Here is a 24,326-nt window from a genome sequence, read left to right as displayed (position 1 = left end):
TGTGACCCTGGACCACAAAACCAGTCATAAGGGTGAATCTTTCAGGAAAAACAAAAAACAAAAAAACTAATTTAAACATCATCTGAAAGTTGAATAAATAAGTTTTCCATTGATGTATGGTTTGTTAGGATAGGATGATATTTGGCTGAGATACACCTATTTGAAAATCTGGAATCTGTGGGTGCAAAAAAAATCAAAATACTGAGAAAATCACCTTTAAATTTGTCCAAATGAAGTTCTAAACAATTTATATTACTAATCAAAAATTAAGTTTTGATATATTTACAGTAGAAAATTTACAAAATATCTTCATGGAACACGATATGTACTTAATATCATAATGATTTTTGGCATAAAAGAAAAATAGATCATTTTGACCCATACAAGGTTTTTAAATTATTATTATTTTTTTTTTTTTTGATATTGCTTAAATACCCAAGTGACTTAAGACTAGTTTTGTGCTCCAGGGTCACATTTGGTTGGATGTTCACAGATTAAAGGTGCTGTAAGCAATGTTAGCCATTCTGAAACTTCTGCAAAAATAATCTCTAAATAAGACTTGCACACACTTTCCATAACCCTTACAATTGTTATCAGAGATTAGCAGGAAAACAGTAGCGTATCTCATTGTTGCCAAGCTGAATGCTAACAAAATGGTATCCTTGCATGACGAACCAACAACTGTCAACTGCTTATGAAACTTAATATGGTTCTTAATTGGAATTATTTAAGTTCAATTATTCAAGTCTCAACTGCCACACTCCAAGACACCTGCTTCCTATTCACTGGCTGCCCTATGAATGCACAAAATGACTGACAGGCAGAAAATGCTTAAATGGCTAAACAAAGAATCTGACTGTGGTCAGTTATTTGGAGTTTACGGAATTCACAGCTGCCCACAGAGACAGATGTGATGGTTACTTCAGCGAGATATCTCAAGTGAGAGTGTAATTCTAATAAACAAAATTGCTTACTGTACCTTTAATAGGAACTTATTCAGAAATGCACATAGATGACATCCCAAGTTTTTAAGTTAAGTGGTAGATCTAAAAGGAGAAAAGATTTTGGTGGTACTGTATGTACAAGTCAACCCTCTATGGACACCTTGGTAATTGAATCGCCATTGGCTAGTAAATTTTTTTAGTTTATTTGCCAGACTGATATACCATATATGCATGTGCCTGTGTTAATAATAATAATAATTAATAATAATACCACTTAGAATTCTACTAATAAGAACAGTATAAAGTTTAAAGAGCTGCTGGATTCATGAATATTAATCAGGTTGTGTGTGTTCGCTTGAACTGATTCGCTGAAATCAAATCAAATAGGTGAGCACCAGCCAATGAGATTGCCGTTTGCGCATTAGTTCCGCATACTACCGGAAAACCTGGCAGTTCTTAAAAGCTGAAAAAATCCAAAGAAACTGTTATTTTGACTGGAAAATACAGCAAAGTGTATCGTTTACATGTAGCGCATCAATTCTGCATGGTATGCAAGACTCTCTCGCTCTCTTTGTGTGTGTGTGAGACAAAGTGACGGTAATATTAGCCAGTGGCTAATATTAGACATCATTTAGTCACTCAGAGTGAAGATTTAGTCACATATGCGAGTGATTTACTCGCAATGTAGAGGGTTGCAAGTGATGCTATACGCTTGAGTTTTGCTATACTTTCCTGACATCTTAAAATCTCCTGTGACATCATGTTTCTTCCCTTTAAATTTTGCTTTGTGAGTTCCGCCCACTAGTACATTCACCCTTTTAAGACCATTCGGTTAATTGTGTAAACCTCTATCCTCTAACCTCATATCTCTGTGGCTACAATTTTTTCAAAGTTCAGGTCAGAGCTATGGCTGTCCATATCCATCTCTGTCCGACTGTCCATCTCGGCCGTTAGCTCCCTCAGAATCTTCTCCAGGTCCTTGTTCTTTTTGTACATCTGTAGGTAATTGTACTGCAACTGCTTTTGGTATCTGATTACTTTGTCTTTCTCTTTATTCCACGTTTGTCTCTCCTGCTGGAAGCTATTCATCATCTTATGTTTCTTTTGCTTCTCTTCCTTCAGTTCCCCTCTCAGCCTCTCTACCTCCTTCTGTAGGGCACTCAAGTCTGCAGTCCCTCCATTATGATTCAGTGTTTTACTGGCACTTGTTCCATCCTGGGCTTTCGATTTGGCTTGACCTGTCCCAAAGGCCTCCATCCGGGCTTGGCTTATCTGCAGTTGCAGCTGTTGCTCCTCAACTTTGGCTCTCATGGTCATTAACTGCTGTTGCTCCTCTTTGGCCATTGCTAAGTCCTGCTTCATGCCCTTGATGTCCGTTTCCAGCAGGTTCACCTTCTCCCTGAGGAGATCAGCTTCATTCTTCTTTCTTTGAAACTCATTTTTAGATACTTTTTAAAAAGAGATGTCATAGTCATGCAAATGTGATGGTACAGCATGTAGTAACAACTGTAAATTAATCTAATATCAGCTAACACTGACCTCAACCTCAGCACTCCGCTGGTGAAGTGCTTCCTCGTACTCCTTGATCTTCTTTTCCATTTCTGCCAGCTTGCATCTGGACTCCTTCAGAGAGGCTTTGAGACTGACAATCTCACTGAGTTTGTTTCCAACATCGGCCTGAGAGTCCCTAAGTTGCTGCTTTAGCAGAGAAATCTCACCTGACTTCTGGCACACCTACAAAAATTATGTATGTGAAAGTGTTTTTGTAACAACTTTGATCTTTTCCCCTAATTATCCCAACTGTTCAGCTTTTAAATTGACCTCTTTATCAAACACAGAGTGCATTAGATTTTCATTGTATCCACATTTGTCATTACACAACAATAAAGTTTTATAGACTGACCTCCCACTGAGTCTCTTCTAGAGTGGGTACTAGGTTTTTCCGACTCTCATAGATTCGGAAACGGCTTTCTGCAGTGTCACGGTCACGATTAAGCTGGTCCACCTCCTCCTGCAGACGTTCCTTGTCCTGTTGAAGTTGTATCACCTGAAGCTGTAATAACTGTTGGGCTCTCAAAGCCCTCTGAGACACCTGCAGGTAACACAAACCATCATTAAGATCTGCCTGGATAAAGGTGAATAGTGTACTTAGTTGACCATCAATTCAAGATAAAGTACTCTTATTGGTTTTGGAGTCACACTAAACTTTATGTAGTCACATTCCCATATTGTAAGCAACTTACTTGACGGAGTTTTGTAGAACATCGTTGTTTCAACCCCTGCATCTCCTCAGCACAGTACCGTTGCTTTTCCTCAAATAGATGACATGTATCTGACTCCTTCTCATCAAGGCTCGTTTGTAACTCCTCCAGCTCGGTTTCACGTTCTAGAAGTTTCTGCTCCAGCTGCTGTATCAGTGATTCATCCATTGAAATTGGTGATCGGACACAGCCCCCAGAAGATGATGGTTTTGTTGGGCTTTGCTCTGAAATTGTACATTTATGTTCCAGAAGCAGTTCTTGGTTTCCAGAGAAATCCATCTTTGGCTCGGTGGATGAAACAGTCAGTGCTGCAGCAGTTATTTCTCTGTTCATACTTATTGCTGCCGGTACACTTTCGCTTAGGACACCAATGGATCTTGTATTGCCATTTGTCGATTCACTGTTTCTGTTTGTTTCACCAAATCCATTGGCCCAACTATTTCCACCGTTAGTAACACTACACATCCAACTGGATCCAGAGTTTCCATTCATCCTTGCTACAACCCCCTGTGGGTTCTGAGATGTGTCCATGTTTTGGGCAAGGCCTCCATGGCGTGGCATGTGGTTAATTGAAGTGCTTAGGTTGTCCATCTGGCTGCTGCCACTGGTGCTGTGAGTGGGTAGGCTGGACATAGAGTTCCTTCCAGAGTCAGAGAAGGTACCAGAATTTGTCTCCAGCTTGGGGTCCTGAAGATCTTTTAGTCTGTCTATAGGACTAATTCTCTTGCCCAGGATAGTGCTTAAGTTGTTATGAGTCTCCACCGAGGAACTGCTGCTTCGAGGAGGAACTGGTTTGAAGGCGGTGGGTCGAATTAAAGCATTCTCTATACTCTAAAAGAGAAAGGACAAAAAAGATAGATTAGTTGTTTTGGAATTTTAATTGCACTACAACCAATTGATCATTCACTCATGTTTATGGCAGGACACAAATCCATCTTAAAATCTATTGATCAGATGCTCTCAAAGTAATTACATAACTGCCAGGGCATTACAACAAAACATTTTTCATACATTAAATGATTGATCCACAAGACAATCTCAAGAATCCTTTCCTTTTTTTCTTATTCCTCTCCCTTGTTACCCCATGGTTTAGCATTAACTTCCTGACCTAGTGAAACTGGGCTAATTTTCCTAGATTCTTCATAAATGAGGCTATTCAGAAAAAGAGGTGCTTGCCTGCTTGCAACTGCCACACCGCCATTGGACCGAATCTCAGAAGAGATCAAGGCATTCTTACCATGTCAATCTGGAGGTTTAATTAAATGGAGCAGACACCGCTAAGCTCTTAGTAAAAAGTGTCAGGGGCTGGTGGGGATTACTTAACCTCAACTATACTTGACTGTTATTTGATTTTGTGTGATAACAATGTCTGGGGGATGGCTGCTTTAATCTAAACTGAGCATGTGTCCTAAGCAGACATTTTGCTTTGTTTACAAGTTGTACTGCTTTAAATTGGAGTTTTATAGGACTGAAATACTACACAATAATATAGGCAGTGAATAAATGAAACTCTTGATGAAATGTTATTTTGGCAAATAAAGTGAACTTTTTGTAGCCCATGACTTGCTTTGTTTATTCTCTGACTGACTCTAGTTCTGTTACCTTTTCTAGTTTTCCAGACAGTGGAACTAATTCTGGTGGCCCTCCTCTCCTGTCCACCTCATTGTCCATCTCAGTTGTTCTTCCTTGACTGTCTTCAGCTGTATTAATGTTAGCAGTTCGGGGCTTGTTGCTGACCTTGATGTAAAAGAAGTCGTCATTTTTGCCTGAATGATAGCTGACTTTTGAGTTGTTGTTGGTGCTGCAATGGTCCTGAGAGAAGCCATACTTCAGAAGGCCATCCAAGCTACGGCCTGTTTTCTTAGACTGAAGCCCCTTTTTGACCTTGTTTTCAGAGGATTTGCAGTGTTTGCTGTGGAGGCTATGGCCTGATATCAAACTGCTGACACTACCCATGTTTCCTGGGACATCTGGAGAAAGCAGGTGGTGGTCTTGGTGGTGGCAGGTGTGTAATTACAGATTTTTAATGATGGAGGAAGGTCTGATGGACTCATAGCCTTGTGTGGAGATCCTTCTTATTCCCATTTGGGAAACCTGGTAAAACATGGATTTTAAGAAATGTAGTGAGATGACTTCTGTTGGCATTAGAGCAGTATAGTCTATGAAGAATTTTCTTAATGTTTACTTTACTTAACGTTCACTAGATCAGCAAACAAGTCCTACAAAACCAGGAACTACAGTATTTTTTGTTGGCTCTTTGCCCACATGGGATACAATGCGGTAGACCTAATGGCAGTTACCCTGCATATCCTGATTTACAATATGGAGACCATACTGAACGCATGCTTTGAACAAGTACCAAGAACACCCTCCTCTTTGACAAAGGCAAATGAAAGCTTGAAATTAGTGTGACTAGGTCAAACATCTATTCATATTACCTGGTCAGTAGGTCAAATGACCTGCCAACTTTTTTTCTCTTTGTCATGCTACCAAAAACAATGAGTATGTTTCCATGCACTCTGAGTTTGATTTCTGCCGGACTAAAACTATGTCTTTTTAAAATGGCATGTAAATTCTTTAGTCCAGTCCAACGTACCGGTCTGATTTTTGTGAAGTTAGACAAATAATGTGATTGAAGCTTTGCTTCATCCAGCATGTACACACATCAATCCATAAAAGCTGGCTTTTGTGCTGTGGCTTTTTATTTAATCTTTCAAATATATATTAAATATTTAATTCTTTTAAATTATTTGATTTGCCATGTATAGTTTGACAGACTTTAGCTCAAACATAATGCTGCATGTAAACATGCATAATGTTTTTGCATATTTCATTTACATCAAACAAGCATTACTTAGAAAACAAAAACAAAACAAGCTTACAGTACATATTAGTGTACATATATAAGGCTCCATATGTTGGACATAATATGGGGTCCCACTAGGGAGATGGGACCTGTCAGTCACCTGACAACAGTTCAGCTACTCAACCTTCTTTTATGATTCATATGTGCCTAAAGCATATATTACACATCCATAATTAACACATCAAGCCTTCCATCTGTTTTTCAGAGCAGATAGTGAGGGGCTTTACGAACAAAAGATCTGCCACGATCATCACACGTGGCTTTGTATAACTGGCCTAATTGTGATGATGTGCTGATATGTTAAAGGCTTATTAGCTAGAAAGAACACAGCAAATATGCCAGCTGTTTCTTAATTATTAACGTCACATTATGAATTTATACATTCCAAAGAAATATTCTTTTCATGGTATTTTGTTGTAACTTTGCTGCCTTGCAGCTGGTTTTAGATAAGAGAAGCATAAATGCAACAACATCTGTGTTTGTTTCTGATCTCTCTCTACTCCTTAAGTTGCTGTTGCAAAATCAAATAAAACAGACATTGTAGAAACTAACCCCATAAACACTGATTCAACTGTTTACACTCCATTACCATTGCCAGAAGGATGATATTCCACAAACAACTCAATTATCATTTATGTGGATTTCAAATTTCAAATAATTAAATAAGATTATTCAACACTACTTTTGCATTCTTATAAATAAATGCATCTGTTTCAGCAGAAGGACTTAATGGTTTTGGGCAGCCCTTTGGCAATCCCTTCCAATGAAAAGCAATTTCATCAGTGTCTTTGTTTAATAGAGTCACACATTTTGTCCTCAAGGCATGACAAGCAATGATGCTAATACTCTTCTTTTATGCAGCACTGCAAATTAATCGCAGTGCTTGACATTATTATCAATACACATGTTCTGTTACAACACCTATACATAGTTGTCATAAATTAAAAAAGCAACGAAACCCATGTAAAACAGCTGGAAACAAGCAAACTGTTTTTGTCAACCCACGGAGGGTATTTTTTGTGATGAGTTTGCACTTTTCATAACAAACATGAACATTCATGAAAAGCAATGTTTAGCAATCTCTGTATGCACTGCATATTATTGCATTATTTGTTCATTTTTAAGGTACAAAACAATCAAGTCAAAAAATTTAATTGTGCTTTGACATGCACAGGCATCACTTCCCAACGTGTGATGCAGGTAAACAATCTCAGTTGGAGCGTCTCGATGTCTGCTATCTGTAACCTGAAATCAACTCTTTACTATCAAGTTCAAAGGCTCACAAGAATAAAATAATGACAAAATGACACTTACTCTCCAAACAAATAAATCCACAGACCCAGTGTTTGTGAAATCTGAATCAAATCTCCTTCGCATGCTCTCTGTGGTGAGTCAGAATGTGTTTGTCCTTGAGTGAACCACTGGATACTCTATAGTCTGCCTGTAGACAAGAGTCTACCATGCAAAGGGGGCGGATCTTATCACCATTCACCAGTTTTTTCCTCCCCCTTCATATCTTTTTTTGGAATAACCGTCATGCAAATGTTGCTGGGATACGGGATCCCAGTGTCCCCTGGGGTCCCTTGGGGCAAGGAGGGGGCAGAGACCATTACACCTCTTTACATAAGACGTGTGCCGCTAAAGAGATTAACTCACTGCTGCTTACAATGAGCTGCTTGCCCCCCTCTGTCACACTCACTTTCCCTCCCGCTCTTTCTTACACCTCAACACTAACCCTATAACACAATCATAATACGCAAACATAAGCACAAGTTTGAGTAGCTTTTGTGACTCTCACTCATTTTTTTTTTTTTTTTATCTGTTATCTTTTACTGTTTTCTGTACAAACACATACTTCTCCCAGTTGGCGTCTTTAGCCTCCAGACTGCCCTGCACCCACTCTGAACAAACACCCCTCCAGGAAAAGAAAGAAGAGCTTGATGTTCCCTCCCTCCGTTTGTGTCTTTGTCCACTGAAGTGTGCCTGTTTTGTGTGAGGTTCAGTGAGCTCGAACATTTATTTAGGCTGAGTGCTACATTTACACCATAAAATAAATGACTGCCTCTCAAAAGAAGTGTGCTGCCGTAAAATGCACAAGGTGTCTTTGTGCAGATGTTCCTGTTTGTAAAAAACAACATTAAAATGCCAAAGCAGTCAAATATTTTAATAGCCTCCAAAAGCAGTTGAACACTTTAAAATGACCCTCTTGATACTTTCTTATTGTAGTAGTCAAACACAGGTGGCCCTTTGGCTTGGAAGTAGACTATCTATGAAATAACTGATGAAAATAGGTCTATTTATTTACAATATTTGTAAAATTATCTAGTTTTAGAAATGTGTGTTTTACTTTTAAAAAATGGGACAAAAACGCAAGATTTTCGGCTTTTATAAGAATATTCACTTTAGATGTTAATTATAGATTTGTACAATATAAATTCAATTCAGCACATTTGTTTTAAGTCTTTTTGTAAGGGTACATTTGGATACTATTTTTGTGACTGTTCAAGGATCATAAGCAGTTTTTCCCAACAATTGTTCTAAACTCTTGTTCTAAAGTCGCCATATAAGTGTCTCTGAAAATGATAAAAATATCTAAGAGTAAACTCAAAATGTCATAAAAACCACTACACAGCTCTTGCTCTGCACCCAAGTTTCTGCATCTGTGTACATTCATCTGAAGTGCAAAATCAGCACCGTGGGGACCAGAACAAAGAAGGTAGACTTTCAGATAATCAATCTGGCTGTGAAACTCTATCCCAACTCTGCGGATGCATCCCTTTGTCCAAAACACCAAGGTTGGAAGAGTTATGTTGTTTGGAGGGAACGTTACATTTGGAGTTAGCAAAACATTTTACATGCTGATCTTGAGGGGCATAATGGTTTTTTGAAAGGATTTGCATGGTTGTGTCACACCACGTCACTTCCGAGTATTAATTTCATTGCACAAGATGTTGTTTTGGGGGTGAAGTTTGATTTGGCAAGACAGCAGCAGAAGGCACGGTATTGATTCTTCAGATGCTCTTTGTAAGTGTTTAGTGGAGGGATCAATGTAATCAATATGCAAAAACAGGCCGTAGCCCTGGACAATGGACTGGCACATTTGCAAGTGTGTGAGGAATCAAAGGTCGCCCAGTCTACGGCTGTGGCCCCTTGGGACAGGGCGCACAGACAGCACGTTGAATACGTTTCTTTAAATTATGAATGTGGATTTAAGTGTCTAGGAGTTCCCAGAGGGGTTGTTGTTTAATATGATATCTGGCTATGAAAGTGAGAGAGCAACAGTGTAATAATGACATACACATATATGCAAAATGTCATAGGCCCTTATTAGTCACTTCAGAGTAGTACCACTTTTGATTTATGATATCTTCAGTTTCAGTTGGATGCAGTTCTCAATTAGGTGATGACTGATGTCATATGATATATGAAAAGTGTATATAAAGTATGTGCCATCTCAGTAAACAGACAATAAAATAATAAAATAATAATATAAATAAATGTATTTATTTATTTATTTATTTGCGGCGATGCCATAAAAGATACATTTCTGGTTCTTGAAATAAACACTTATTCTTAGTGTGAAGAACATTTTAATAAAGAAACTTTTTCCACTTCACACTTAAAAATAAAGGCTTTTTATTGGATTTGTTGGATCCATGAAGAACTTTCAACATCCATAGAATCTTTCCATTTATGAAAATGATTTTTATATTGGAAAAATGTTTTCTTCAGATTATTAAAATGTTGTTCTCACTCAGAAAAACATTTTTTTTTTTTTTTCAGGAACTGTTTACTAAAAGTTTTTTTGGAGGGAACCCTAAATGGTTCTTCTATGGCATCACTGTGAAAACACCCCTTTGAAACCTTTGTTTTTAAAAGTGTAAATAATGTTTTTGCAATGAAAAGGTTCCATGGATGTTAAAGGTTATTCTTTATGGAACCACAAATGCCAATAAATAACCTTTATTGTGAGTTTAGCTGGAAGTTTATGGTTTGTGAATTACATTTAATATCTATATAATAACTGACACTTTGCCCTGTTAGATTAGATCTTTTGAGCTTAACTTTTAGATTTTGGCCTTTGTAACCCTGATGCTCATTCAGGCACTATTGTAATCACCCAGCAGTGGGACACATGATTTACAGTTTGTTGGAGAGTAGGTAATGCAGAATTTGGCTCTTCATGCTCTCAGCTGTTGTTTCATTGTTCTCAAAGACAGATGAGAACGATATGACCTAATCATACAGTCAATGAGCTGAGCTCAGCAGGGGGCGTGACAGAGCAGCCGTGTGTGTGTGCGGGAGGGGCTTGCTGCTAATAGATGCTTAGATGTTATTGAGGTGGAAAGTCGAGCTGCTTTAATTGGCCATGAAAGACCTTTATCACAGACACTGGGCCTCTTTTGGGAGTGTATGTGTGTGTGGTTTTGTTTCCCTCACACATTCCACTTGTTTGTCAACCTATGCGGGACAAAGATGTCCTATGAGAAGTGTGGCCAGCGGAAGTTATCCAATGCATGGCCAATCCATTACTGCATGCGTGTATAAAGATTCGGTTTGGGCTGTTGTACTGTAGAAGATTTACTGCAGTCTAAACAAAGCGTACACTGCTGCACTTTACCACACCTGGGACTGCCAGATGGCACACATACTTACATCTGCACTGTTAAGAATCTTTATTTATTTATTATTTTTTTAAGTGTCCCTTTCATGGTACATATGACCATTTTAAGTCACTTTGGACTGTTACTTTGTGTGTGGTACTAGATTTCATGCAGATATTGAAATCATCAAGTCTAAGTATAAGGTACAATGTCAATCCTTAGTACAGTTTTAAGAGTGAATATTGCAGGGGAGATCTTTTATTCAGGAGACAAAGCTGTTGTACATTTTAAAAATAGAAAATTTTAAAATATTTACAAATTTATAAATTAAGTCTCTTATGCTCATCAAGGCTGCATTTATTTGAACTACATAACTATGCATAGGTTTTATTTATTTGCACTTAAGATTTTGCCTTAAACTTTTTCTCCTTGCGACCCCTGAAAAAAAATCCTTATCTAGATAATATTGATCTATTGAAAATTACAATAATGAGACTGTAACTACACATGCAAACAGCACTTATTGTTGCAAATTTAATGTTGGATTACAAAATTGTAGTCACTGATGCCTTTAATACTGTGAGGTTTGCGATTATCAAAAAAAAAAAAAAAGAAAATACAGTCAAAAACAGCAACAAATTCATACTGATAATCAAGTACGTTTAAAAAAAAAACAAAAAAAAACCTCAATAAAATAACGCTAGAAACAGTGTTACAGTTCTGACAAGTGATTTCCAGGAAATTGTGAAATATTATTACACTTAAGGACTGATCAGACCTGTCAGACAGAGTTGTTCATGGCGGGTTTGAATATAGTATCTATACTGGAGAGCAGCCAGGCCTCGGTGTCTCGTGGGAATAATGTTTCTCAGTCACACAATCGACTATGTGCCATAAGATCATTATATTGCTGCTTCTTCCCAGCACTCTGTATGAGCACATGTGCTAATTAGCTGAACTGATAGTAATTTCACTATGACTTCATGCGGTTCATTTACACAATTTTGGATGATCTGTTACATCCAAAACTAGGCTCGGTTAAGCATTTACAGATCATTAATAAGCAGGTTTTGAGCTGGAATAGTATTATTTATTTAGTTGTTTGTTTGTTATTTGTCACTCTCAATCTAACATTTATCCTCCATTTCAGTCTCTGTGTGTGTAATAAACTAATGTCATCAAAACATTGAATGTATGATGTTGTCTTATGGATTCATCCATCATCTAGTCAAGGAGTCTTAATCGGTGGTATATTGTGTGCAGCTGCTAAGGGTCTGTGGGGGACAGTCTTGTTAGGCCCCTCTCTCTGTGTCCCTGTCCACCAGCAGATGTGATTTTATCATTCCTAATCAAGAAAAAAAAATCTGAGCACAATGACCATCTGGAGCAAAGCCCGTCACAGTGTACTCAGCTTTACACATCAAACAATGTGCTCCTGTTAATTTTCTCTCATTAGCTTGCAATTTGTGTGTAATCAGTAATTGGCTTTACAGCAGCGGGTTGTTTTTTTATTCATGTGTTTTTGTTTGTTTGTTTGTTTTTTACTCCATAATGCAGCAAAATATGCTTCTATTAGATTAAAATTAAAAATTCTGTCATAATTTACTAATCCTCATTGTTCCAAACTGGTTTGACTTACTTTCTTCAGTACAAAATGAAATGAGACATTTTAAGACATTTCTGAGAGTGTTTTTATACAGTGGAAGTCAATGAACATTCTTCAAAATACCTTTTTCTGTGAAAGTCCTACAGTTTTGGAATGAAAAAACCTAAATTAATAAATGTTGTAAATAACTTTTAACTTTTTCTTTAAAGAAAAACTTTTAACACTTTAGTGACCAATTCTATTTGCTTATTAGCATTATTGACATATTGACTGTTTATTAGTACTTATAAAGCACATATTGTGCATGACCATATTCCACATGACCGTGTTCTACCCAATACCTAAACTTAACAACTACCTTACTAACTATTAATAAGCAGTAAATTATGAGTTTGAGGCAAAAGTTGTAGTTAATGGTTTGTTAATAGCAAGAATTGGAACTTAAAATTAAGTGTGACCAAAAAAAACAAAACAAACAGCAGATAAAAATACTTTGCAATTTCAAACATTCTAATTTCAGTTCATATATAGAGGCAGTTTTGATGAGCACATTTCACAGAAAATAATGCTATTAACACAAATCTCCATTCTTTTTTTTATAGGAAGTTCTCAAGCTAACTGAGGAGACTGAGCTTATTGGAGGGTCAGTTGGGATAAATAATCCACCAGTAAAATCTTATTTACCATATGGAACATCTGTTAGGATTGGACAGTTTCCTGTTAAAATGCATTATGTATTCATCATGAGACTGCAGGTCTCCATGGCAACAATAAATTAAGGCTTTTGTAGGCCATTATAAATGGTTTCAAATTTCAGGCATTACTTTCTTTAATATACACCCCAACAGTGCACTTATCTCATGCTGGATGATCTGAGATCTGAGTCCTTAGAGAAGTAATTGAATTGTACATAAAGTAGGTTACAGAAGGAGAAACATTTTAGCAGGATTTTTATATTAATTCTTAAATTGCACTGAGAGCAACACACATGTGGGAATCCCATTGGTCATATTTTTCAAACTCAAGCTCTCAGCCACATCTGGAGCAGTAGAGAGTAAATGCACTCTTGAAATAAGAACTCTCGATGTGAAGGGAGATGCATTACAGTGATGGAGTGAATAATTCAAAAGGAAGGACATCTCCTCCTCCAGCATCACTCAGAGTCCTCTCCAACACCCTCACAGCACTTTCTGACCCACTCTCTTATGCACGCCGACCACTTAGAGTGCTTAAGTGTTACGCCTTCCTTTGAAAGTTAGATTTCGGGTATAATTGTGCAGAGGAGTAATAAATCACAGCCATTATCTATGAGAAACAGCTCTTACTCTTTCTCTTAGTTCTAATGACTTTAGACACATTTCGTCTAATATTATTGTCAAATTGTTTTTAAAAATTGCACTTAATATTTGTTGAGCCCCCAAATGAAGAAACATCATAGATATTGTGAAATCACTGAATCAGCATTACACAAAGTATTTTTCATTTTCATTGTGTTGTCTGTTTTATTTCCATATCATTAAAAATAAGCTTATCAGTAGTACTGTTCTGTCGCATATCACTGTTTTCAGTATCTCATGCCACGGGTGTAGTATTTTTATTACACCACCACATCAAATTAATAGTTATCCAATTTTGAAAAATGTCTACATTCTTCTCTGTTTTGTTCCTTTCTATGTCTTTACATGCAATGTTTTCTTTTTTGTATGTTTTAACATGGTTTTAAACAACAACAATAATAATAATTTTTATTTTATTTTTTTCATTATTTTAATCATACCAAATTAACGCATTACATTTTTAGGCCTAATTCCAATTGAATCATTGCAAGGTTATTATTTACAATGAAAAAAAAAACAATTAGTAAAAAACACATGTGTGAGAGAAAGAAAGATAATGATGGTGGGTTAAATCAGAGACCTCCACCAGTGGCCTTTGACCTTAGCTGTTTTGGATAAAGGTGTGTGGGAGACTGATTGAAAAAAGACAGAATGATGGAGGGGGAGTTGAATCTGGAGTCAAATGAGAGTGTGTAGGTTGGATAGAGTGAAAGTGAGCTCAGCTGATTAAACAACTTAAGACTGTTGCCAGTAGCAGTGCTGAAAATGAAACAGAGCTGTAATGATGAATCATAAGTTTAGTATCATTAACTAAAGTCATTACAAAAACGAGAACTGGAACTGGAAATCGTTTAGCTAAATAAAACAACAGATCAAGAGAAACTGACTGAAACTATAAATGTGGAGTACAATATGAATGAAAACTAAATTCCTGAGAAAATGGCTTTGGGTTTAGTATTTTTTATTTTTTAGTCAGTGCTGGACTGGTTTGTCTTCTATACATATTCTGCTCATTACAACAGATAGTGTAGTTATGATATCAACCAGCAGGGGCTAATGGAGCCACGGTAACCAGATAACCCTTGACCCCTTGATTTATTCTGTCTAAAAGAGCAGTTCAATTAGACAGGAAGGGAGCATTATGTAATTAGCATCATCTTCAAATTATGTTATGACACACTTGCAAAGGGCGACGGATAATTAGCTTTCTTGTAGCGGATATCACACGTGCCTACTGATAACTTAGATTTTTCTAAAGTAAAGTAGTTCCATACTACTACTACTAATAAGAGTAAAAAAAGATGAGGAAATGGCCTTATTTGATTTGAAGAATGCAAAGATTGGCATTAACAATTTATTTCTATTCTCATATTTCTGGTTTGCTAGGCTTGGATTGTCTTTGGAAAAGTGATCGGATGTCATCAAGCATCTAGACTCTTGTCTCTGATTGATGTCCGTTGTCTGGCTCCTGGTACGTCAGAGACTCCCTGAAAGCTTAGAAGCCTCTGGAATCTGTCCAAAAGAAGTTTTAGAGGCCAGTGTATCTGGGAAATATACGCGCTGTCATTTTCATGAAATATTAACTGATATGCTCTCCTCTGTGAACGAGCCCTGACAGATAGAGACAGTACAATACCATTTCTAGATATATATATATATATATATTTAAAGGGATCCTATTATGCTTTTTCACTTTTTGAATTTTAGTCAGTGTGTAGTGTGTATGTTTGGGCATAAAAAAGATCTACAAAGTTACAAATCAAGTCCACTCCAAAGGAAAATATTTTGTTTTTTTGTTTTTTTAAAAAAATCCCTTTTCAGGAACTACAACGAACGGCTCGTTTGGACTACAGTGATGTTTTCTGGGTTTTTTGATGTCACAAAGCGGGCCATTAGAATATCATTAAAATTATTCCTGCCTATGACATTAAAATAGATATCCCGTTGCTTCTAACTGTATTTTATGTGAAAATATAGGCGAAATCACAGCACAGCCATTGTCTTTATCTTATGTGTATTTGATTATGAATCAGGATTTTTGTGCAGGTTAACATCCAAGGGAGAGCTGGTTATGTAGTCTTAATGGGCCGTGTTTCAGTCGCTATTTCATATTCATCCCATTGCCTGACAACAGAAACAAAAATATATCAGTGAAAATGGTTTTATTAAGAATTTGGCTGCATTAATATATAGTTTGTAGGCACAGAGAGGCAAACGACCGTTATAGGCAATATGACGCAGTGGTGTTGTGAATATGCTAATTAGCGTACAACGTGATCTACTGTAGCAACATTTAGCAACTTTTCAAGCAGGCTTTAGCTACTTTCAGTTGAAAGAAGTTGGCAACATTGGACTTTGAACGCTTGGTTGAGTGCATCAGACAAGATCATGACGAAGAATTGAATTTCCTTGCAGGAGATGTTTTCTACCTCAAAGGGCATTTTAACAAAGGTATTACACATGTACCTGAAAGATGATGTATGTAAATATGTACAGCTATGAAAACGTTTTTTTTATAAATTGCTGACAGTATAATACTGGACAGTGATGTAATCTGCAGAATTTACACTTCAATTATGAGACTATGGTATTAATACATTTAACCGTATAGCAGTTTCACTGCAATTCATTTTATAATGTTAAAATTAAAGAACAATAAACATAATACATATTACCATTGCACTATGTAATTATTTTTAAGCAAATACCAACAATACAGTTACTACTCTAATATGTCTTGCAATATCCGTGCATGTAAGGATTCTGTGCGATCCAGTTTTTCAATATTCTCTGGGTCTGAATCTGGCTCAAATTGCTTAACTATACCGGAGCAGATGGAACTTGCTGCTTGAGGGGCAGTACTGAAACACCGCCTAAGCTGTTCGCCAATCACAAGGCACTAGGACAGCTAACCAATCACAAGACATTTTGTTTTTCGGAAGGCGGGCCTTCATCAAACCTGTAACTAATCGAGCCGTTTGTACAAGGCTTTTTGTTTTTGTGAAGGATAATAATGTAAATTATGTGAAAAAAATAATGTGTTTGTTTTTCGAATCACCAAGCATGAGAGCATGTTCTTATATACCCCCAAAACAAAATCAAGACTTTGTAAAAGAGCTTAATAGTACAGCTTTAAAAGATTCTGGTGGTGACCCTCTTGAACCCGTGGAAATAGCTGATCTTAGGCCCCATCACTGGTGTATCTGAGACCATCAGAGCACTCACAGTGTTGGAAGATCTGATTACATAATACATATGCAAAACTATATTTTCAAAATCAGCTTCTCAGTGTGTTTTCTGAACTAACTAATTAGTCTGGTTTAGAAGTTAGGGGTCAATATTTTATTTTCAATGCATTTACCATGTTTTATACATTTAATTATATATATTTTAATATATTTTATGTACAAATTATATTCTTTCTTTCTTTCTTTCTTTCTTTCTTTCTTTCTTTCTTTCTTTCTTTCTTTCTTTCTTTCTTTCTTTCTTTCTTTCTTTCTTTCTTTCTTTCTTTCTTTCTGTCCATGTTATCAGATACAACTCTAAATGTATTTAAAATGACATATTCATTGAATAATTAATAACGTGTAGACGTTGGATATTTGTATTTTTGGCATATGTATGCTTAAAACAAGTAAAAATGACTATTTTTAGCATTAAAGGATCAAGGTACAATAGATAAAATAGCTTTTTATCTAAAAAGATACAGTTATGAAAGTGCTGGTACCAAAACAAGTGTCCATGTTGCAAAGAACAGGGTTTTGATCTCAGAACACCCTCTAATTCTTCTCTCGGAAGAATCTGTCACTGCATGACACCTTGTTCAGTGCCAGTGCTCCACACAACCCGACTGCATCTCTCTCTCCCACACAAGATTTCATAAGCACACATGAGTAATTCTGGAGGCAGGAAAGAAGAACACGTCTCTCTTTTCTAAGGATTTAACTGTGTACATATGAAAGGCCAGCTCTAATACCTCTGAATGTTTTGAATACTTAGAGGTGCCAAACTGGAACAAAATCACGCATGAGGTCATAATATGTTCTAACCGTCTGTCTAGTAGATTGTCAAAAACAGTTTAACTGGGAAGAGCTGTGCACCATTTTGAGTTATTGATCTTTTTTTCGGAGGGAAACAGGTGTTTATAAGACCTTTTGCTGAATGTCTGGGATGCGGATAGGGGAGTGAAACATCTTGGACTTCTGCGAATTGGAAAAATAGAAAATCTCTCTGTTAAAACTGGATGATAAACTTTTCTATTTAGGGTGAAGTCGTACACCAACTGTTCCTCCCACATGCAGAGACCGTGAGAGAGTGTAACATACAGGGAAACAGGAAGCTTCGTTTATATGGTTAGGATACGGTCTCATGTTTCACACAGCTCTTGTGTTTATGTGTGTGTGTGTCAGGGGTAAGGCCAAATCAAGGCAGTTTAGCACTGTCTGATGGGCCATAAATTTCATAAATTATTAATTCCTAAATATCATGTTTTTGTGGAGTTGCACCACGTGATATTTTGCAACCGGAACTAACCTGCGTTGTCATTGCAAGGTCAAATGATCTGATATTTGAAAAGATAGATATTATATCAGGACAGTTGTATTACCTGACAGTTATTTTAGAATAATATTTTTATACTATTATAGTATTTTATTATTTTGAATGAGCTTTTATTTTTTCAGTTTTTTTTTTTTTTTTCATTTTAGTTTGAAGGAATAGTTTTAACATTTTAGTCAGAAAATTTACCCTCAGGCCATCCAAGATGTAGATGAGTTTGCTTTTTATGGAAGCAGATTAGTCTCAAATATAATTCACGCAAAAAACACGATTCACACATGCGTAGACAATTTCACATGCATGAAACCTAATTCACGTACAGACAAAAAAAATTCACGTGCGTGAAAAATATATATATTCACAAAAAGCAAAATTCACATGCGCAAAATAAACTTAATTATATATTCATAAAAATACATTTCAACAAATGCAAAACAGAATTGTGTAGATATACAACTGTGCACAAAAACCCTTTGAATGTTTAAAATGTACGAGTGTCTGAATGTACAAATCGTCATTTACTATGAATCCACTCGGATTTGTGTGTGGTGTGTTTTTGAGACTTTCCTGGCAGAGCTCTCTTCCCACGTGGGTCTGTCGTACTCTTTAGCCAATCAGATGCGAGCTTACCATTCAACTAATCATATCAGAAGCCATTTGTCTGTCATCACGGCTGAATGTGGTAAAAGAACTATGGAACTATGGAATCGTCATTTACTACGTATTTAGTAGGGAAATTAAGCCTTTACATCAGTAATCCCATAGACAGTAAAAGAAATGGACACAGCGACCCAACTGGAACTCAACTGATACAAGTGAAGCCCATTTTTAGTGATTTTTGGGAAGAGAGCTCTGCCAGGAAAGTCTCAAAAACACACACACACAAATCCGAGTGGATTCGTAGTAAATGACGATTTGTACATTCAGACACTCGTACATTTTAAACATTTTAAAGCAGGTTTTTGTGCACAGTTGTATATCTACGAAATTGTGTTTCTTTTTTGCGTGAATTATATTTGAGACTAATCTGCTTCCATAGCTTTTTCATCAGAACAGATTTGGAGAAATATAGCATTACATCACTTGCCCATCAATGGATCCTTTGCAGTAAATGGGTGCCGTCAGAATGAGAGTCCAAACAGTTAATCAAAACATCACAATAATCCACAAGTAATTCACACCACTCCAGTCGACATCCACAGTTACCATTTTATGAAGTGAAAAGCTAGTGTGTGTATGAATGCAAAATCCATCATAAAGGTGTTTTTTAACTTCGTAAACTGGTGGCTTCTGGGCCAAAATATGAGTCCATAATCCATAAACGGTTTCCGCAGTGAAAAAGTTAATCTCCCTTTCACAACAAAAATCCACCAAACATATTTGTGTAGAACTTCTTTGGAACTTTATCACTTGTACACAGTACTTGAATCTGTGCATATTTCTCTCCTTATTCAGACAAGGCAACTTTTTCACAGGAGGAAGTGTTATGGAGTTTTAGCGCTGTAAGTAATGGTTTGAAGTAAAAAAAAAAATGATGGATTTGTTTCTATCAAACACGCAGATTTGCACTTCGCAAGACATTAATTGATGGATTGGGGCCGTGTGTGTGTGTGTGTGTTACACAAATCTTTACACACATTCTCTAAAAACTTGCCTGTGCAGATGTCCTGTTAACCCCTTACCAGTGACAGTAAATCTGTGTATCTGTTTCCCTGCCGTTTCTGAGCTCAAGGACTTATAATAAATGAACTGGTTTAAAGTAAAAAAGATCCTGTGTTCCCACATATCTTCAAAGTACTTGTGTATTATCTGAACATGTCTTGGCATGTACACAGGCTCTTGTGTTCAGATTGTAATTCTCTTTAGACAGCATTACCTTCCCCCAGTCTGCAGGTTCTTTTGAAACACTGGAGACAGGATGAGACATGCTCTTTTAGCTTTTTTATGTCAGGTTATCATCATCATCACCGACTTTTAACTTTCTAATTAACATGTGACAAAGTTTAACGATATTGCCAAATGGTTCATGACATCTCTATGCATGTTTAACAGGCAAGTTTGTGCTGTAAAAATATAATTTATGATAGATGGTTACCTAACAGTAACAGTTGATGGTTTAAGGAGATACAAAATGGCATACATAACATGGTTAACTGAGACAAAAATAAGCCTGTTTTGCAAGTATGCAGTTTAAAACATAATTTATTGCAGTCTCTGTGGTCACTATGATCATGTTTGTTTAAAGCAGTGGCATGATTGTTTTGATTTTTTGTCTCTGGAGGTTTTCTCATGAGCTCAGTGAGTTAGATTAATAATTTTATTTTTTTTTTTTTTATCATATAATGATTGTTTTTTTATTGATTTTTATTGATAAAAATTGTTCCTATTTTGTTCTGTTATCCTTCACTTTCCCCATAAAAACACTTATATGATCATATTGTCACATGAATGGAAGTTCACTTGGCTCTCATTTAATTTGATTAGCAATAATAAGTCATCATTAAAAATGGTTACACACCATAGTTTTGAACAAACTGTCCTACACTGCAAAAACTTATTTTATTTATTCGTATTATTGTCTTCTTTTTCCAGTAAGAATATTTTTCATCATAAGTTTCAAATTCTTAGATGCTTAAACTTTCTAAAAATGCTAAAAGAGGTAAGAAAAAAGTTATTTCTCTCAAAACAAGTTATGATGCTGATGAAGTATTTCAGAAATATTACTACTGCTACAATAATAAATAATAATTAAAATAATAATAGTAATAAAAGTATTTTTTTACAGTGAAACAGAAGAACGAAGATAACAACAACAACTACAACATTTGAAATCCTCCAAACTCCACAATAAATATAAAATGCGTAGTGACTCACCACGTTTGACCATGTTTCCCTCAATGTGTTTTTGCTGTTTATGTGCTGTATTAAGTGTCCAGGGTCTGCTCGTATTTTAATGTAGAACAGGAGGTTGCAAGTATTATCTCTCTGGTCTCTCCTCTCTCGATCTTTCCTTCTTCTGTACTGTGGGTTGAGTCTCCGAAGACTGCCATGATGTGGGTGTTTTGTATAATACCCACAAGCGCGCAAACCCTCCCTCTCCTTTCCCTCCCTTTTCGGTTTATCTCTTTCCACAAGTTCCTGTTTGCAAAAACTGCAGCAGCATATTTTTTGTTTGATATCTGCAATGAATCTTATAATTTTGTTGCGAATACTTATATCACCCCATGCATGCATGCATTCAAACCTGTCCTGTCATGCCATCTACAGTATCTGGGCTGTGATCCCTCATAAGGCACTATACACATGTTCATGCGACTGCATGTGCATTTCTACAAATCAGCCAGATGGCAATCGAACATAAAACAAGCTGTGCTAACATGAACCTCAGGAATCCTAGCATAAGCACTCGTTAGATGGGATCACATCCGCCCTACATGATACTTCAGACCTCCCAAGGCCGGCTTCTAATTGGGCCAATCCGGCCCTTGAGTCCAGTGCCATCTACTACAGCTGTGTCCTCCATAGGATGTGAATGGTGTAGAGGATACTCTTTCTAAAACATCCGTGTTCTTGTGCAATGATGCTTTCTTCATTCATGTGAATGAGCAAAGTGTGATAATCGTTTTTCACCTATTACCCCTACAGGTCTTTTTATATTTTGGATCACAGAAAAGAACACTAAGCTAATAATATAAAGATCAGTTTTGGTAATGCCATGCAAGTGCTGCTTAAATCTTTTTGATAAAAGACATCAGTTTGTCAAAAGTATATTTCAATAACATTTCACATCAGGAATAAGATCTGAAATGGTAAAATATTGAGATGCACAATATATTGATACCATGTTGGTTATCTGCCCATATTATATTATTTTATTGTATCAGTCAATATTGTATATCTGTATTTTATATAAAGGCTCTTAAACTTAATAACCCTTATGTATAATATAATTAGCAAAATTCAATTAAATAAATTTTTCGCAATGAACATTCGAAAATTATGATGTCTACATTATACATTTATTTAATCATTTTATTTATTTGGACAAAACTATAGTATAGAATTTTTAAGTCCAGACTTATACCGTTAATATTGATGCATTCTCTTTGTATCATAAATTGTTTATTAAGTCTAAATCATAAACAAACCGTGTTTTTCAGGCCTGTACTACTAATGTACCATTCAAAACTTTCTTTCTTTCTTTCTTTCTTTCTTTCTTTCTTTCTTTCTTTCTTTCTTTCTTTCTTTCTTTCTTTCTTTCTTTCTTTCTTTCTCTTTCTTTGTTTAACACTTTACTCAGCAATGATTACAAAAACAATTTTCTATTTGAAATAACTATTCATCCACAACCCTGAAAAAAATGCATCATGGTTTCCACCAAAAATATTAAGCAGCACAAAAATCAGCATGATAATAATAAGAAATGCAGCAAATCAGAAAATTAGAATGATTTCTGAAAGGATCGTGTGACACTGGAAGACTGGAGAAATCACAATCAGCTTTGTCATCTGAAGGATCTCGAGGATCCTCAAAGGCAGTGTGTATTTTGCTTCAATAGAGCCAATGTGTTGTCGTGTTTTACTTACTTTCTTCATCAACTTATTTTCATTTCATTCATTCATTCATTCATTCATTCATTCTTAATTAGCATCATTCATACAATCATTTAATTAATTATTCAATATAATCATTTATAATAATAGTTATAGTTATTTATATACCCATTTCATAATTAATTCATTGATTATTAATTTATATATATTCTGCTATACAAAGTCTGAGCATTGAAACATATGCAACTAAGAATATTCAATAAAACTCTGCTCAGTTGTATCATCACCACTTCGTAGTCTGCTCTGCTTTTTTCTGGCTTTTTCCTCTGTCAACTTCTTGGCTGATAGAAGATTGCTAATACAGTTTTGGGTGTTTTTGGGTGCCAGACAAAGACTTGCTGTTAACAGGTTTTGGGTATCAGAACTGCTTTGCTGATGAGTTGTACTGTTACCAGAATAAACAGAAACAGATATTTTTTGAACGCGAATCTGGCGTCCAGGGCTGGATCTTAATTATCTGGTGTGGAGGCATGATCTAAACACATCAACACAAGAATAAATTACATTTTACTAGAGTTAAAAAAGTATACTATTATTTCACAATACTACTGATTTATGGTATTTTTGATCAAATAAATGCAGCCTTGATGAGACAGCATACTGAAAACTTTGGTATATCTAATAAAAATATGCTATTTCAATTGAAAAAAACAGGACTTATAGACTATATGATGATTTGGTCCCATTCATATGTATGAGGGAACCATCTCTCTCTGCCTTATACTGTACAGTCTCTGGTTCCATTGCTGTTGAATAAGTTGAGTGAATCAGTCACATAGTGTAATCAGATGTGTGAAGCAGTGATGTTAGGCATTGAATTATAAGCAAGTAATGGTGTGTTCTACTGGAAGGTGGAAAGGGGGTGACACACATTAAACTGTATTGCACTTGACAGGCAAACACTTGTCAAAAGTCCCTCTTGTGCTGCTGATAGAGGGTCCATGATGTTATTTATTCATTTTCTTCTGTGTGTGCTTTATAAACCCTGTAAAAGAGCTTGATGTTTACCCTTGTCCTTCTGTTTCTCTTTTCTTTGTCTCCATCCTACACTTGTTTCTTTCTTGCTCCCTCAGCCCGTGGTTATGCAAAACAGAGCAACTGAATAAATGATCATTGTTGATACAGGGCAACCAAAAATAACAACGTCATTTCTGATGCAAACATCTGAAATGACACTGAAAAAACAAAAAGCTACACAACAAGCTACAAAAAGAATGACATGAAACTTATGCACACTAATTCGCTATGGCATTTATTTAGTGCATATTGATGTATGATCATGTTTTCATGGCTTTTTTAATATAACCATGCCAGCTTGGTGAGTACCTCATTTAATCTGTAAACAAATTACTTGGTGTAAACACTTGTCACTTCTCTTATAACTGCCCCCGAACAACAGTTACTGTCTCGTTGTTTAATGGGAAAGGTTTTTTTTTTTTTTTTTTTTTTGCAAACTGTTTATCCACTGTAATCTTAGTTCAAAGAAAGGGTGCCCCTGGGTGTGTTGCAAATGTGTGGGTGAGTTTATGAAAATCCTT

The 24,326-nt window shown here is 36.1% G+C and overlaps 1 protein-coding gene across 4 annotated transcripts; it reads right to left on the bottom strand.

Annotated features, from left to right (window-relative positions):
* Nucleotides 1–385: 385 nt before the first annotated feature.
* LOC109068993 (leucine zipper putative tumor suppressor 1-like) lies at nt 386–21,186 on the bottom strand. 4 transcript variants are annotated; one of them, XM_042729002.1, is made up of 6 exons: nt 7,386–7,943; nt 4,943–5,299; nt 3,188–4,036; nt 2,848–3,036; nt 2,484–2,678; nt 386–2,393 (listed from the first exon to the last, which is right to left on the bottom strand). In XM_042729002.1, the coding sequence occupies exons 2-6, from the start codon at nt 5,159–5,161 to the stop codon at nt 1,806–1,808; spliced, it is 2,040 nt and encodes a 679-aa protein (XP_042584936.1). In that variant the 5' UTR covers nt 5,162–5,299; nt 7,386–7,943; the 3' UTR covers nt 386–1,805. The 4 variants fall into 4 exon arrangements, with proteins under 4 accessions (XP_042584936.1, XP_042584937.1, XP_042584935.1 ...); XM_042729001.1 differs by lacking the exon at nt 7,386–7,943 and adding an exon at nt 21,050–21,186 and having other exon boundaries at nt 387–2,393; nt 4,808–5,299; XM_042729000.1 differs by having other exon boundaries at nt 387–2,393; nt 4,808–5,299; nt 7,386–7,531.
* Nucleotides 21,187–24,326: the final 3,140 nt, after the last annotated feature.

This window comes from Cyprinus carpio, chromosome B8 (assembly GCF_018340385.1).
Source record: "Cyprinus carpio isolate SPL01 chromosome B8, ASM1834038v1, whole genome shotgun sequence".
Lineage (NCBI taxonomy): Eukaryota > Metazoa > Chordata > Actinopteri > Cypriniformes > Cyprinidae > Cyprinus > Cyprinus carpio.
The sequence above is the reverse complement of the archived record's forward strand: the minus strand, read 5'-3'. Positions and strand labels throughout refer to the sequence as shown.

What these genes read in the sequence shown, in the direction of transcription:
- LOC109068993 (XM_042729001.1), bottom strand. Translation starts at nt 5,161, where the DNA reads ATGGGTAGTGTCAGCAGTTTGATATCAGGCCATAGCCTCCACAGCAAA. An exon ending in TAGAAGAGACTCAGTGGGAG is followed by an intron (nt 2,679 to 2,847) that starts GTCAGTCTATAA and finishes TAATTTTTGTAG; the next exon opens with GTGTGCCAGAAGTCAGGTGA. An exon ending in AGCGGAGTGCTGAGGTTGAG is followed by an intron (nt 2,394 to 2,483) that starts GTCAGTGTTAGC and finishes TCTTTTTAAAAA; the next exon opens with GTATCTAAAAATGAGTTTCA.